Raw genomic sequence first — 17,484 nt, 5'->3', positions numbered from 1 at the left:
GTATTGAAGGACAATGTGTATGGTTTACTTCTGTTTCAGTTCTCATATGTGGTTCCTTCTTCCTGTTTCTGCTTAAACTGTTATTTGGCCTGCTGGCTAAATATTTTATTCACCACAGATTTGCCCATGAGTTTTTTTAACATGTTGTCGATGGTGGTGTAGTTCAATGAGCATTAGTAATGTGAGGGGTAGAATTGCTCTGGAATCCTTCCAAGCAAGTGCCTGATGGGAACAAGTGCCAGCAGTCATCACCTCTAAAACTCATGTGATAAAACCGAACTGAAGAGCAGTTCCTTTCCAGGTGGACCCCTTACAAACAGGCAGTGGACTTGTTTCTGCTTGGTTTTGCTTTGTTTGTTTTTAATGTTTTATTGTTTATTGTTTGTTGGTAAGAATTTGAATAATAAATTCACATTTACATTATACAGTGTACATTATTAGTAAGTACAGAGAACATTCAGCTTTGAACAACACTTCTTCCAGGAACCCTGATTCAGAATCCAGCTCTCCAGCCCCAGCACCTCTGTAAGCTCCTCCAGGCGTTCTGCATCTAGCAGCGAGGTGTCTTCACTTCTCTGCAGGACACAATACTTCCCTACACATCTCCAGGCACCGAGCATAAGACCATATGTCATGAATCCGATGGCACTCCCTGACACTTAAACATGTCCGGCAACAATACTGAAGATCAGTGAAAATCCTAAACTCCTAACCCTCTTAAAATATCAGTATCAGTAGGCATATAAATCTCCTAATACATTCTGACTTCAGTACCTCTTAAGTGTAGTAGTGTCAGTAGTTTGACTGTTTCGAGATGTGATGGGATGATCTACTGAAAATCTCATACTGGCCTTCTCATACCAAAGGAACTGTCATCTTCTGGCCTCACCGCCCAATGAAACACAGACCCCTGTTTTGATTCACCTTGTGTGTTACAAATAAAGCTAATGGCACCCCTGTGACTGCAATTCAAGAAAAGGCTATTGGACTCCAACATCACATTCATCAGTGGAGAACCCTGACCCTTCCACAAGAAAAAAAAAAAAAAACTAATCACCATCTAAATATCTTAAAAAAAAAAAAAAAGAGTAGAATCGGTAACAATTTGACAATACCTTCCGTTCTGCAAATCTCTCCATAAATTGGTAACTCACTTATTGCACTATTTGCTCTTTATGTATCTGATGTAAGTTTCATAACTCTGCAAATTTCAAATGGGGCCTATGGGCAAGTCAAATTTACATAAGTCACGTGTTATGTAACCCAGGGAGTGCCTGTACATTTAATGTTTTGGTGAAAGGACTAAATCTGGGGAGAAATCAGTTCAGTCATTAGTCAGAGCATTGCAGAATATGCAAAGCAAAACAGCAGATCAACAACTGTCAACTGGAACTGATGCACTGAAGACCTTTACAAACCCTGAGGGGTAGAAATTGAGTATGGGAAGCACAGTAAGTCTACAGGCTACTTTTTATACAAAATAAGAAAAGCTCAACTAAATTCGACTCGACTGTATTGATTCTTAAGGGATTCTAGTTGGTCTACAAGACAAACCTGTGTGGCATTCTGGAACTTAAAGACACACTCCATTCTTTTGGATTGAATTATTTTGGTCCTGTCTTTGTCATCTTAAGATGAATGAGTTTTGTCACCAAAGCTTTTCATAGTAACATGGTAGTCTGGCCAGAAATTATGCTCTTGCTGTATGTGTCCTTAAGAAGTCCTTGTGAAAAAGAAGATCTGGAATGTTTTCAAGATTCACTGAATGGCATTAAACCACAGCAAAGCCACAATTGAAATACCTGTATTGGGACAACATAAACCATTTCCATTTCTCTAATGTGGTTTTCAATCTAAAAATCACTGTAAGATCTCAATTCACGACCCACAAGATTCCCATAGGAAAAAATCTTAGCACAGTTTTATACAAAAGAAAGCACATTAGGAATTAACAAAAGTTCCAGAATTTCATTAAAACTGAAGACAGAACTTATTCAAGGCTTTCCTGCAGAGTTCTACCAATTGCAACTTTGGCTGTTTAAGCATATGAAGATAGATACTTTTTTGTTTTACTTTGAGATGAATTCCGCCATGGTAAAGTACACAACTGAAAAACATAACTAGATCATCCAATGAGCTGTTTGACAACAATGATCAGGTCCAATCAGGAATATGCTAGTCAGTCAGTGAAACGCAGAAGCTCTGTCAGGTGCTGGGGCATGGTGGTGTCTGTGTTCATGATTGGCTCCTGAGAATGGGGAGTTAGTTCAGTATGGCCACTGCACATTAACAGGGCACCAATGCAGGCCTGTGCAGAGGCTACAATCTGCAATTGTTAACAGAAAAACAATAATACAAAATAAAAAAACATAAAAAAAGAGACCTGATACAAACCCAGGCACTTGTGATACAGTATGAATTTTGGAATACATATTTACACTTATAAGTGCTACAAAAACATTATTGTAGTATTACAGATAAATCAACAAAACACAAAATAATTGTTAAAAAAAAAAATAATAATAATCTTTACAGTGGGGAAAATTTGCCTTCATTTAGAATATTTACATGTTATATAGGTACTGTATGTTACCAGGAACTGACACTCATAATTGCTTTAAGACATTCAGTCAAGAAATAAAAATAACAAAAAGAAAGAAAGAGATAGCGTTGAGTACAGAAACATTTTGAAATCTGTCTTCACTAGTTTTATTAGTCTAGTGTCTAACTGTCAGTGTAGGCACCATAGACACAGTATATACAGCTATGTCAGCTATATTTGCAAAGCATTATGTGCTCTCTTGCATGTCTTCTTTAATGGGCCTATAACCTAGTTCCTAAACCTGCAGACAAGCGTTGTTAAAATGGTCATAATATCTAAGTGCATTGCCATACCCCGATTGCCCTGCTATTCACTGAAGTATAATAAAATTGCACATCAGAGTAAAGAGGTAATGATAAGAATATTGTCAATGATGGCAGTTAATGCACCTCCTAACTGAAATGTATACAATTATCCCCCCCCCCTTAATAACACTGATGAAGACAGATACTGAAAAAAATGTTTTCTTTCTTCCCCCTTTTTTAAATATTCAAAATCTGGTCACTTTATAAACCGGATGTTTTTTTTGCTTTCTTTGTTGCAGAGTGACCTTGAGAGGGGATTTGCCCCAAAAAAATATGAGATAGTGATTTGGAGTGATTTGACGGAGCTGTTTCTGCAACACAAAGCTGCTGTCTTGACTGGATGCTCTGTTCTCTAATGGGATGAGATCACGCAAGGGGATGCTAGTGACTTTTTCGTAACCTGTACCTAGCCTCATGGCAGGGCCATTCTCTGCCAAACTGAGCTTCTGGTATGATTTTCAAAATGGGTAGGAAAGAAACAATTATGTTACAAAATCAAAACGGAAATGTGAAGTGGCCTGCAGTTTTGATGTGTTATTGTACACACAAACTAATAAACAGGTGCCAGCAACATGGTGGAAAATGTTGTACAAGTCCTATCTGCAGCCACTCAACCAAAGGCAGTGGCTGAAGAGAAGTCAAGGGGGCTACAAATGTAGACTGACTGAGTACATGGCTCAGTATCAATCATTTACTAACTGCATGCATCCCAAGGAGCCAGCAGTCCTGCTTAATTCCTGCTAGTTTCAGAAAGCAGAGCTAAATAAATAATGACTGTTCAGCTACCCCATACCTAGTGTTCAGTGTTTAAGAAGCCTCGAGTGAACTTTCATAGCACACCTCGGTCTTCCACTGTAAACACTGGGATCCAGATGTTTTTTTCCAGATGTGGTTGGAATGGTGGGGCATTCACAGAGCAGGGTCCAGTTCTTTTGATGTCAACAGCAGCATACTGAAATAAGGCTTTATTCGAATTAAAAATAAAGCAGGAACAAGAAAAAGGAATAAATAAGGAAGCAGCGAGCACCAACACTCGCATGCACTTCTCTCACAGTGAGCTTCGCGATTCAGCGGTATTGTGTGTTAAGGTTTACAATGCCACAGTTAAATCATCTGAGCAGGTCCCATTGTAGGTTCTTTGGCAGGCTGGACAGAACACATTCCCTGGGCAGTTACAATGCACTGCACAAGACCTCCTTACTGACCTTCTTCATCGTTTGTGGTGGTCCACAAATTTAAGTTCTCAGCCAGTCATCGCTAGTCTCCAGACTCACCAGCTCTAAGCGATGTTTCCACGGTTGTGTTGGAATGTGTTAAAGGATGTTTACTGAGACTGTGTTAAAGGCAACAACCCGTTCCATTAAAAAAAAAAAAAAAAAACATATTGCTCTATTATACCCTTGTTTCAATCTGGCCCTGTAACTACTGTCAGGTTTAGTATAGCTCAGAAGTGGAATAGCTCATTGACACTTAGGTGATGGTCACTTACTCTGTAGAGCCAGATGCAGCATTTCTGAATTAGACCATCAGCCCAATCCTTGGAAAGTAAAACATATTCACCAAGAAAAATATATTGATTCAGATCCTACTGGATCTTTCTTTGTTGTGCCATTGTATTGAAGGACTGTTTGCTAGTCACTTTTCAATTAATATATTATCGTACTGATTGTGGGTTAACCCTATAAGGAAGCCCCCTTCAGGTGTGGTCACAGTTCTCTCTCCTTTGCAGCATTAATTAAAAGCCACAAAGGTTGTATCTGTAGAAAACAAAAAAGCACTTTTTCACTCTTCTATGACCCAGTTGTGGATCCATTTACAGAAGCACAGGGAGAGCTGTGGAGAGGGACATCCTGGCTTTAAACCCATGATCTCTTGGCTGTGGGATTCAAATAGCACTCTTGGTGGAAGCTTGTGCTAGGACAGCCATGAGCTAGACCTTATCAATACTGGCTTTAAAAAGTCCAGACAAAAATGATCTGCTGAGATTTTGGCCAGTGTGTGTGTGGGGGGGGTTTTGTATGTATTTATGAATTTATTATTACTATTATTATTATTTATGTATGTATTTATTTATTTTATATTGAGGTTTCCTCTATTACAATGATAATATAATCACCTCCAGTCCACCAGTGTAACTATTACTTATTAATTTAGGTTAACTTCACACTCTGTCAAAAGCTTAGCATACCAAGCCCAGCACTCCTTTCACCTTTCTACAGTTTAACTGCTGAGCTTTCCAGCTCTGACCAGTCAGGGCAGTTCACAGCCTGTTTGGTTTAAGTTATCATTTTCCCTGATTGTACAGCATGGAGAAAAAAAAATGCAGGGTAGTGTTAAAATTAAAATGCATGGGTATGTCTTTTTGGAGAGTGTTCTGTACTGAATGACAACTTTTGCTCACTTTAGATCTACTGTTTACATGTCCACATAGAGCACACCCTTCATACCAAGATAATATGTATATCTTGTCCTAACTACGCAACCAGTGTGTTTACAAATTCATTCAAGAAGTGATGCAAGTTCAGACATTGTATTAATAAACTGCAGTTTAGAACTGTGTTCTTATTAGTCTGAACTTCTTGAATTTTGCTACTGGTGCTTAGGAGGTATAATGTTCTTTGTTTTTGTTTACATGCATAATTTTTTAATGGAACCAGAATACTCTTTGCTGTATATATAATCAATATGACCTGCAAGAGCCAGATAACCCTGAGAAATACATACCCCTGAAATTTAACTTTAACCACTTCCTGAGGCAAATATTGAACTGTATACAGTTGGTCTGGCATTGTACCCATCAGGGGCACAGCAGATTTTCAGATAAAGACACTTCACTTCATGTGAAACAAACCATTGAAGAGTTCAACAGCTACTGAGTACTGCAGGATACACTTCATAATACAGGTGCTTCATTTGAACTGTTACTGCACCCAGGCTAAGGGAGTCTGCTGCAAGTAAGCATGGTACAGATTAATACTTTGGCAATAAAAAAATACATTAAACAAAACTGTGACTCTAAATACAAATCAGTCAAGAATAGTTTTGGAATCTGTGCCATATTTATAAACACTGAACATATGGCAGACATTAGGAAACTGCAGTGTTTATCCCAGGGTAGTAAATATGTATGTATTATGAAGCGTATTCATACCATATAAAATGACATGGCATTGTTTTTGATTAATTTCCTACCCACATTATTAATTACTGGGGTTTTTTTGGTTTGTTTATGGATGTGTCATGAAAATCAGTGTCTTGTATTGAAACCTCTACAGCACTCTTTTTAGAAACAGTCTAGAAAATACGAAAGAAAGATTGTCTTGGTGTGTATTGCGCTCAAGCACTTGCCAGATCGGCTGCTTGTTAACCTGTGTTCCTTCTAGTTCTCCCCACTGGCCCACGGAGAACTCTAGTTCCCATTGCAGATTACTGTATTTCTTTACAAGTTGCATATTCAAGCTACAGAGCCCCCACTGACTTGTCAAAGCAGCAAATAACACTAGAAAATTAAGAGATAAGAAAAAAAAAAGCATTTAAAAATTCGAATTGGGATTCTCGAGTCACAATTGTGGAGTCCAGGCTTGATCTATGTCTGAGCCAGTTGTCATTCGATTCCCAAAGCACATCTTCATGTTAAGACAGTGGTTCATTGTCTTGCCACCCAAGCAAGGTGTGGCTTCAGTACATCTGGCCTATTAGAAAACTTCTCTTCCTGGAGGGAACACTGCCTCTGCCCCCTAACAGCTAACCATGATGCCAGTAGGCCACTAGTATAGAATTACATACAACGGCATACTTTATTTTACAGAATATACAATTAAATGGGATTAATATAGGGATGTTTTTCGGTCTAAATTGGGGACAAAAGAATACTTCCTAAAAAAGGATATATGAAGTAAAAGGAGATGGAACTGGATTGATTGCTGTTTTACTCTTTTCACAGGTTCCGTTCCCAAAAGAGATTCAATTGAGTCGGGAAACAGTGGCAGCTAAGGAACTGAGAGGAGAGAGTGACAACCCCCCCCAACACCACCACGTCTATAAATCACAGTGAGGCAGTGAGGGAGCTGGAAGGGGAGAGCCCGAGTACAGCGGGGGGAACTGGAGATGAAGCACAGAACCAGACAGGTAAGTTGAAAGACACATGAGGGGTGGCTTCTTATTCATGATACACTGACAGGGTTATGTACATATTGGAGAGATTGTACAGGCCCTCCCCACTCCCAGATCTGGCGAGTACAAGCAGAGACCATATGGGAGAGGGCTGACAGCTGCAGGAAGGGGCTAGTTCATCTGGTCTCCAACAGACTCCTAACAGAGGATTATGGGTAGGACTATGGCTATGGTTACAAACACGAGCTTGGCAAGAGCAGGGCGCTTGTGAGTCACAGTGCTGTGAGCTTCTGATACCTCTATGTCCCGAAAGGCAACATGAGATCGAATGAAAGAGACGAGGACGGGGACGGGCTAGGGACAGTTGGGAAGGAGTACAATACTGATAGATGCCTCAGTGCACACAAGTTTTTATGAAGCATTGGCAGGGCAGCGAGTGCAGGAGTAGGAGAAGGAGGAAGAGGACGGTTAGAGGGCGTGGGAGGAAGAAGAGGGAAGGGACTTGGGGTGGGGGCAGTGGGGGCTGTGGAGGCAGGGTCTAGACTCCACTCCTTGGCATATTTCCTCAATCCTTCATGAGAATACCCCTGAAACCAACCAACCAACCAAACAGCCCAGCCGGTCTCTGGGAAGGGGTTGCTGACCCCCATCCTTCCATTCTCCCATCCTTGCTCCCAGACCCGGCCAAGGGGGAAGGGGGGAGTGGGGGTCTGGGCCTTGGGGCCCTCAGACAGCAGAAGTGGCGGTGGGCTCAGGGCGCAGGCTCTCCGCGATGTCCTCCCTCTTCATCTTACGCAGGGCTGTGCAGAGAGCCTCCAGGGTGGCGCAGTCCTTGTTGGCCCAGTCAGACAGCAGCGCTCGCACCGGGTGCTCCTCCTGACGGAAAGAGTCGATGTGCTCATCCTGGTAGCCCAGCAGCCCTGCCAGGCTGCACCAGTCCGTCTCCTCCTCGGAGCCCCCGTTCAGCAGCTTCTCTACTTCCTCTCGCTTGTGGGGGGGCAGGCCAGGGTAGGGCCCACCATCTATCTTCACCACTGTAGGGAGAGAAAGCAGAAAGTCAAGGCCTGTCCCACGCAAGCTAAGAGTAAGCAAAGATGATCTGGGCAGGATTGCCTAACGAAACATTTAACCCACTGAAACCTCGTGGGTGGACTGCACTTCATAGGGGATCCTTCCAAAAAGGCTTAATAGCATCATGAGCTAGATGGGGGGTGTCCAGCACTGCCCCCTTCAAAGACATCGACTAGAATTGATGGAGGGACAAAGAACAGAGCGGAGACTGTGTGATAATTTATACAAAATAATGACCTAAAAGAACCCGCTACCCTTTGTTTACTTTGTGTGTTTCAAGGAGTGGGAAAGATTATAAAGATGTAAGCATTTCTAAGTCAACTAGATTAGCTTTTCTTGGATGACTCTGTTTGCAGAAAATTGACTACATTCTGTAGAACAGCCTGTTTTTCATGATTCTGCATTTACTCTTTCTAAAAACCACTGAAATCCTTCCACTTTTAACATGTTCTTTTCTAGAAAGCCACAGAAATGAATGACACATTTGAGGAAGTAAAACAAAAAGCATGGGTTCATGTGATTAAGAGAGTTTGATTTGGTTTGTCACTTTAATCAACAACAACACAAACTGGCACTGTGAAGGCTCAGTGCTTGGCAGACAGCACTAGGGTCTTGCAGTGAGACACTCTGCCACTAGGGGCTCTGTGTATCCAGTTATGAGAGCACTAACTCAGTATGAGCTGGAATGTGTGGCTTCAGTTCTACCGAGCTCTACAGCTTTCCCCCAGTAGAACTATTCCCACCACTGGGGTTAATGTATCAGCTGTCAAACATTTGAGAATATTTACATATTATGTGTAAGTTTTATTTGTCACAGGTAATCCAATTTCAATATACTACTATTACTTCTACTACTCCTACTTGCTTAAAAATATGTTTTTAGTTTAGTTCTCCTCCTCCTCCGACGAGAGAGAAAGAAAAGGGAGATGGTCTGTGTGCTGTGCTAAGCTGAGAAGACTGACAGACGCCCGACCCCACCTAGCCCAGTATTATCCACTGCTTCATCGCACGGAAGATTCTACTGAGGATTTTAAACCGGTTCTACAAGGCACGCTCAAAAGTGTTTAAAACTAGTAAATGGGTAACAGGGTGCAAATAGATGCTGTTTTTGTTTTGTTTTGTTTCATTCTGTTTTTGCTCTGTGCTTTTATTTTATTATTGAAGCAGGTCTAGTTCACAAAAAACATAAAGGTCACATGATATGTAAATCAAATGCCTTGCTCACAGGGCCCTGGAGCAGTCAGTTAAAATGTTAAAAAGCAGTCTACACCCTCTCCTAAAGTTTTATGGGCTACATTTAACCGGCAGGGATAACACACCAAAGCTCCTGTTTGTTCAAAGGGATCAGTGTGTAAGAAGGGGAATTAAGAGCACCTTTGAGTCTAAAGCCATGACCTGAACCCTGGTAATATGGGCTTTCACGTCGGTGCAGCAAACAGGTCTGACGCAACTGACAGAAGAGGAACTAGGCGGCTTTGTCCCGAGAAGGGCCAATGTCACAATGCCGAGTGAAGTCTAAAGATGGGCGTGTGTTTTATATATCCGTGTGGTTTCGTTTAAGACATGCATTTCAGCACCTTTGTGGCAACAAAACCCTACACAATAACAGTAGGAGCAAGAACCGGATGGTATTCACTTCAACCACGTGTCTCTAAAGAGACCAGGGCACCCAAGGCTCTTTTGACATGACTGAGGTTAGTCAAAGGGTAGCTGCAAAATAGTTTTTATTTTAACTTGTCTGTGAAACGGCATGAGTGCTTGAGCTGAGTTCAAGAACAGGATACAATTAATTATGATTATGAATATTATTATCATTATTATCATTATTATAATAATAATAATAATTATTATTATTATTATTATTATTAAGCAGAAAAAAATAGTTGTTTGAAATTAAACATGAATGATAAATCCATAAAAAAATAAAAAAATCTCGTCTGGCTGCTGTAAGCAGTAGCAGGAGCTTCCTGGGAATGCCCAGTGTAGCTCAGCCTCAAAGACAGCACTGCTCCTCATTAGCACCTATTAAACACCAGGGCTCCCCCCAGCCCCTGCCGGTATTGGGTACTGAAGTGGTACTGCTGGCATAAGAACATAAGAAAGTTTACAAACGAGAGGAGGCCATTTGACCCATCGTGCTCGTTTGGTGTCCATTAATATCTAAGTGATCCAAGGATCCTATCCAGTCTATTTTTAAATGTTCCCAAATTTTCAGCTTCAACCACATCGCTGGGGAGTTTGTTCCAGATTGTGACAACTCTCTGTGTGAAGAAGTGTCTCCTGTTTTCCGTCTTGAATGCCTTGAAGCCCAATTTCCATTTGTGTCCCCAGGTCCGTGGTCGATGCCTTTCATGATTTTGATGACTTGAATTAAGTCCCCACATACAGTAGGTTCAGTCCCTCAGTCTCTCAGTAGGACATTCCCTTCAGACCTGGAATAAGTCTGGTTGCTCTCCTCTGAACTGCCTCTAGAGCAGCGATATCTTTCTTGAAGTGTGGAGCCCAGAACTGTCCACAGTATCCAGATGAGCTCTAACTAGTGCACAGTCTGAACATTACTGCCCTTGTTTTAAATTCTACATTTTTTAAAATATACCCTAACATTCTGTTTGCCTTTTTTATTGATTCCCCACATTGTTTGGATCAGTCTTTGGTTGGAACCTTATCAAAAGCATTTTGAAAATCTAAGTATACCATATCATATGCTTTCACGTGATCTACAGCTGCAGTTGCGTGTTCGAAAAATTCCAACAAATTAGTAAGACATGATCTGCCTCATCTAAACGCATGTTGACTATCTCCAAGAATATGTTTTTTATTAAGATGGTCCTCTATTTTCTGTCTAATAATTTTCTCCAACATTTTACAGGTGATGCAGGTGAGACTGATTGGTCTGTAATTTCCTGGCTCAGTTTTATCCCCTTTCTTGTGGATTGGTATGACATTTGCTGTCTTCCACTCATTTGGCACATCCCCTGTTCTAAGTGTCATTTGGAATATTTGGGTTAGCGACCTATAAATAATTTCCCTCATTTTTGAGGGAAGTACTGTTGGAAATATACCATCTGGCATAGGTGATTTGTTTTTTTAATTCTACTAGTCCCTTTAGTTCCTCCTCCTCATTTATCCTGATCTCTCTTAGGGTTTGACTGGACTGATTTTTAACCTGTGTCATGTTATCCTTTTTTTTCTTTTGTAAAAACCTCTGTGAAATACTCAATTAGAACATTTGCCACATCTTGTTTGTTTTCCAAGATACTTCCATTTGTGCCCTTTATCTGTGTCACTTCCTCCTTTATTGACATCTTGCTGTTGTAATATTGAAAAAAATGATTTGCATTTGTTTGCTTTCCTGATCCTTTTCTTAAGATCTCTTTGCAGCTCAAAATATTCTTTGAATTTAGTTTTGTCTCTATCCCTTTTGTATGTGCTATACAACATTTTCTTTCCTATTGATATTTTTTTAATACCTGTATTAAACCATTTTGGCCAATGTTTTTGGTATAAATATTTTGGTATACATTTCTTAAAATATAACATCCATTTTCAACTGAATCTGTATCCAGTGTGCTCCCGTCTAACTCTTCTATGTGTCCCCTCATACCGTCAAGGTTTGCTGTTCTAAAATTGTAGATCATTGTTTTAGACTTGGTCCTTGTTTTTTGGAAGTATGCATCAAAGCTAACCATATTGTGATCGCAGTTTGCCATTGGTTCTCTAACTAGTGTCCCTCTGACTCTATCTTGGTCATTTGAAAAGATCAATGCATGCTCTCTCCCTGGTTGTTCCCTGACAAATTGAGTTAGAAAGCAGTCATTTATCATCTCAACCGTTCCTATTTCTGCTTCTGCAGTCCCAACTGGGCTTTCCCAGTCTATGTTTGGGAAATTGAAATTGCCCATTATAACAGCCACATCCTTGCTACATGCAGTCCTGATTACACTGTACAATGCAACATCTTTCTGAATATCTGAGTTGGGTGGTCTGTAACACACTCCTACCACTAATCCTCCAGATCTTTTATTCAAAAGTTTAACCCACAAAGATTGTTTCATTACTAGAATCTAATTTGAGTTCTTCTGCCTCAATGTCATTTCTGATATATAATGCAACCCCACCACCTCTTCGATTTTGCCTGTTTCTTCTAAACTGTGTGTATCCTTTCAACTTGTATTTATCCCCATCATTTTTCTGTAAGCCATGTTTCTGTTATTCCTACAACATCATAATCACACGCCAGCACTGTGGCTTCTTGGTCTAACATCTTGTTCCTTATACTCCTGGCATTGAGGTACAAACATTTCAGGACTTTCCTACTAGCAGTTTCCCTTTGTTTTCTTTCCTTAGTGGAATATCTCCCATTGTCAATCTGCGCAGTGTCAGAGCACACCTGCTAATGAGTAGCCCTGGCATGCTGGCATGCTGGCACAGGGAACTCTGCTGCTCACAGCAGGGCATCGCATACCCAGTCACCCTGCGTTGCTGCATCTGCAGGTGCACTGTGCCTTTGTCTTCTGAGACTTTATTTAGCAGCGATGGGACGAAAACACTGAGTTACGGGTTCATCTTTTGTAAAACGTATGGGATATAGGAGTTGCTCTCTGATATCAATCCTTTGACGTGGCAGGGCACTGTATTGTCAGAAATGTATAGAACAAGGATTAGCCTGTATCTGAGTGCTTTTTCTTTCAATTCATAGATCTAGATCACTCCCCCGTCAGTGACCGTTTGCATGCATTTACGTATTTCCCTGAATTTCCCATTTTGTTTTCCCATGTATTTGTTTAAGATATTTGTTGTTTCTAACCTAATGTACACCAACCTAATGAACATCAACCCTTGTATCACTGCATACCAGGTGCTGGTTAACTGCTATTAGATTAGAGGACAGAGTACATGTTAATGCTTGTTTCTATAGAAATGGAAGAGCACACACAATGTCAGGGTGAGCCAGACATGGGCAGATGTAATCCTAGGATCAACAAGGTTTTAAGATATGTTGATCTGCCCCTCAACAAAAAGGAAGTGGGGAGATTTTCTCTTTGTTTATTTAAGACAACAGAAAGTCCATTATAAACAATAGCTAAAGAAGTCCTGGTCAGAAAGGTTTTGCAAGTGCACAGTTATTGGGCACAGTACAACTGGGCACCACCGGAGTGCAAAGCTTAAGGTAAAGCAAACATGAACACTATTTAACAAAATAGAGGATTTTGATGATCTATCCTACTTATGGGAGAGATCGGGGGGATGTTTGCTCCCTGCAGTTGAGCCAGGACGAGTATTCAGATCTACAGAGGTAACTGTAATAGTGAACGAGGCAACGCCAGACATTTTCACACACATTCTCCACTCATTTTGGTCTGGCAGGGCTCTGTGCTTAAATCAGAAGTTTAAAAGTAGCTCTTTTGACCTCTTGCTGCTCAGGCCAGGGTGCTTATAAAAAGATCATATGAGGATCCACAGGTGTTCGTCTTTAACCCTGCTTTCAAAGGGGGGAGCTGACAGCAGCAGACACTGGGCAGGCCTGTGCAGTAAAACGGCTCAGGTTTGAGGGGAGCTGCCGGCCTGGTGCTGGGATTGGAGCCCTCGTTGTGTCTGTGTGTGTGAATCTGATCTCTCTCAGCTGTCTGAGCTTTACAGGGTCCCTTAGCCCCATCCAGAGCCCATACACTAGGTCACCACAGTCAGGTCACACAGCTCCTCAAAGACCCGAATCATGTCTTTAGTGATGACCTTCGGGTTATATTGCACTCAGCAGACTGCTAGGCCTCTGCACAGCCCTCCACCAGCTTGGCTTTGCTCTGTAAAAGCATTCTTTTCTGTCTGCAGCTGTTGTCCGCTGCACTTCTAACCTATGTCCACGAAATCGCAGTGAGCTTTGGACCTCATTGTAGTGTATAAATTAAACCTCATACTAGGCCACATATAAAGTACAAGATTGACCAGGTCAGAGCTTCCTAAGCATGCAATTTTCTTGCGCATCACAGTATCACTGCATTGATGACGTTGCCTACCCTGTGACTGGGACTGACTCTGCTGCTGTTGCTGCTGCTGCTGCTCCTGGAGACTCTGACTGTCCACTGAGATTCCGCTGTCGCTGTGGAGCTTCTCTCCTTCTGGGGACGGTGTCTGGTTCACCGTGCGGTTGTTGGCTCCCTGCTTGTTTTGCTTGCAGCTGTTCCACCTGTGCAAGAGACAGAGACAGAGGCAGAGAATTAGGCTTAGCCTCCACAATGTGGCTCTCTGAGCTATTGTACTGTTGACATTGAAGAACTCAGGGCTCGACAAGGGTTCTCATAGACAAGAGTTTTATTTTTCCTCAGACTTATAACAGCAAAGCAAAAAGCACAGGCAGGAGGGTGACAACACGGTTCTTGCGCCTGACTTGATGAGTCGTCCCCAATCCAAGCATGGGAATAGCACAATCATCCAAAGTTAAGATCTTAGCCCCACAGCAGCACATTTCCAAAACATGTTATTACTCTATTTCTTATCAGACATCCTTTTCTTGCATGACTTATAATTGTTACAAGATATCACATTCATTTTTACATCTGGGCATTTACGAGAGCAATCTAGGTAAAGTACCTTGCTCAAGTGTACAACAGCAGTGCCCCCACCTGGGATTGAACCCATGACACTGTACTCCAGTGTCCAGAGCCCTAACCACTACTCTTATCTATTTTCACTCAAGGTGGGAGGTGGGGGGTAATCTGATCATTCCACTCATGTGGGTTGAGCTCATTTTAAAAAGACAGGGTTCTTTGAGACAAAAACCATGTCCTTAACCCTGAAAAAATTGGCTTTCATATCAGCGGAGCAGACAGGGCTGGCACAGCCCACTGACAAGGAACACAGTGGTTTTGTCCGGAGAAGACTTGCATTGACCTTACTGCTCTGAGCACTTCTCACCCTAGAATGTTTTTTTTTCTTGCTGTCTGCTCAGAGTTGAAAGATGAATTAAATAAATAGTAGCAAGTAAACAAATAAGTGGATAACATGTCAAATAATAATATTGAGTGCTGAACGTATGAATGGTGATATCCACATGAAGTGGACCAAGCACTGAAATTGCCTGATGACCTAAGGTTTACCTTTTTTTGTACTTTTTTTGTATACATTTCCATACAATGCAATGAAATCACTTGTGCTCACATTTTCCTGTGCTCTCATGTTAATTTGAGATCAGAGCGGTTCAAAAGCTAGTAGTGCATTAGGGTTTTTGAGTCCTGAGCCAAAAACTTGATTTGAGTAATCCTCTGATGTTACAGTGGAGAAGCCTAGAATAGGCCCAGGGCTGTATGAAATACTTACAGAATATACTTTTAATGGCAGTGATTGGATCAAAAGATAAATACAGCCGCAGATGTAAAATATCTTCAGTGTAGTGGGTATTAAATGTTGTTTAAGCTACAGTGTTAGTAAGTTTAAGTGTTGTTAAGTGTATATGGTAGTGTACAGTGTAACAGCACGTCTTTGCCTTAAATCTCAGCGATGAGTAGATTGTTGAAAACAAAGCAAATGAACACAAAGTAACAACCCTCTATTAATGTGGGTGTGTGGTGGGGAAGCCAACACATACAGTCCTGCTTGGCTGCTGTCCATGAGCCCCAGAGACCTCACCTCTTGAAGACGATGTAGGCCACCAGACCCACCACCACTGCTGCCAGGATTGAGCAGTAGATGGGGATGAGGTTCTCGTTCAAGTCGCCAGGGATGTATTGCGTGGTGCTGGGCTTGGTGGTGGCCACTGTATCCGGGGAGAAGGTAGAGGCGTCGGGGAAGAAGATATCCTCTATGGAGGGCGTGTAGGGATCCAGGGGGGTGAAGGATGAGGGGGTGCTTTGGAATCGGGGGTTCAGATCTGAGGGACACAAACACACTGACTTAACCACAGCTGAACACACTTACTCATGAGCAGTGGCCATTCACAGACAACCATATCAGTTCAGCAAAGCTGTTGGCAGTGATCTAAACGTTTTGACTATGGAGTGCTGTAAAACATTTATCTGAAGGCAGGAGAATGGTTTAAATCGATGTGAAGAGCCTAGCAGGGGAACAACCCCCTAATGTATAGCTGTGCTAGTAGCTCCTGTGCTTCTGATGAGACAGGGATTTCTTACACTCAAAACAAAGAGGTGTACTCTCAAATAATAAGTAATACGAATGAGGCAACGTGGTGGAAATGCAGTCTATGCCGTAAAAGAACAGCAGCTAATCTTATCTCTATGCAACCCAGAGCAGCAAAAGTACAGACGAGGATGTGGAACTAATTTCCCGTCCTTTGACAATTATGTTTAAAATAAAAATGCTTTCAAAAGGGGGGAGGGGTTGCACATGACACAATGGCAGGACTCAAATGGGGAAAGTCTGGAACCATATGCGAGGCCTACAGAGCAGTGAGATTGTTCATCGTTATGGGGCCAATGGCTCACAGAGCCTTGTGTTAAACGTTTCTCCAGAGTCGGGCTGTGTTCTGGAGTTGGGCACTGTTCCTGTCGGTGGCAGATGGAGTAAAGCATTATATCTCCCAGCCTCGTCTTGACTGTCCCATTTGAAGCACTGCCCATGAGAACAGGCCTGGGGAATGGAAATAAGCTTGTGATTAAGTCCTAGCAACACCAATAGCCTGCGGTTCATTAGGGCTGGGGACTGTAGATGGAGAGAGAGGACCGCTGTATGACAATCTCAGCGCATAACAAAAACTGTCCTCACAATAGAAGCCAATGTTGGTAAAAGACGTACTTGTGACCAATTTTAATACGGTTCCTTACATTTTGCAGTTTTTCAATTGAAGACCATTTATGGGGGCATTTTGTAACTATTTTGTGGATAAGTGCTCAGTTTGTTGCAGTAAATCTAATAAAGTAAGAATTATTGCACTTTCATGTTTGTTAGTTTGAACCAACCTCTCCACTTCTTCTGTGACAAGCTTATTACGATCAATGGTTTACAGCTTTGCCTAAATTAATTTCCTTCTCTGCATTCTCCCTGTTGGACAAAAAGGCACTTAAAATGTGTGGCCTTCCCTTATATTATGAGCTGCACATGTGCATTCTCTCCCTCCCTTTCCAGTCCAGTGTCAGTGTCTGTGCAGCGTCAGTACAGACTGGCAGGTGTAATAACTTGCTGGTGCACTGTAAATCCAGATGGAAAAGCAAGACAGACCTCAAATGATTGGAATCTTGTGAGGTTGTAAAAGGTATTTGTGAAAGATATTGTATGTTGCGGTATATATTTCCTCTGTCGCCTTACTCCTATTTGTGTATATGAAGTGAAAGGGGGGGGATCCTTGTTATATTTACCACAATTCCACTGACAGACATGTAGTCCTTACATGCAATCCCCAGTTTTCATGCCATTACAAAGCAAGCTAAACTTTCTTGCCGACTT

The 17,484-nt window shown here is 41.7% G+C and overlaps 1 protein-coding gene across 1 annotated transcript in view; it reads right to left on the bottom strand.

Annotated features, from left to right (window-relative positions):
* Positions 1-339: 339 nt before the first annotated feature.
* Positions 340-17,484, bottom strand: part of LOC136740495 (tumor necrosis factor receptor superfamily member 16) — a 55,939-nt gene continuing 38,794 nt past the window's right edge. The window contains exons 4-6 of the mRNA XM_066698442.1: positions 15,715-15,955; positions 14,106-14,275; positions 340-8,054 (exon numbers count right to left, since the gene is read on the bottom strand). Of these exons, the coding sequence (XP_066554539.1) occupies positions 7,747-8,054; positions 14,106-14,275; positions 15,715-15,955 (719 nt within the window). The 3' untranslated portion in view covers positions 340-7,746. The remainder of the gene's footprint in view (positions 8,055-14,105; positions 14,276-15,714; positions 15,956-17,484) is intronic.

The sequence above is a fragment of the Amia ocellicauda genome, chromosome 3 (genome assembly GCF_036373705.1).
Source record: "Amia ocellicauda isolate fAmiCal2 chromosome 3, fAmiCal2.hap1, whole genome shotgun sequence".
NCBI classification, from domain to species: Eukaryota; Metazoa; Chordata; class Actinopteri; order Amiiformes; family Amiidae; genus Amia; species Amia ocellicauda.
This window is presented reverse-complemented; position numbering and strand designations above follow the sequence as displayed.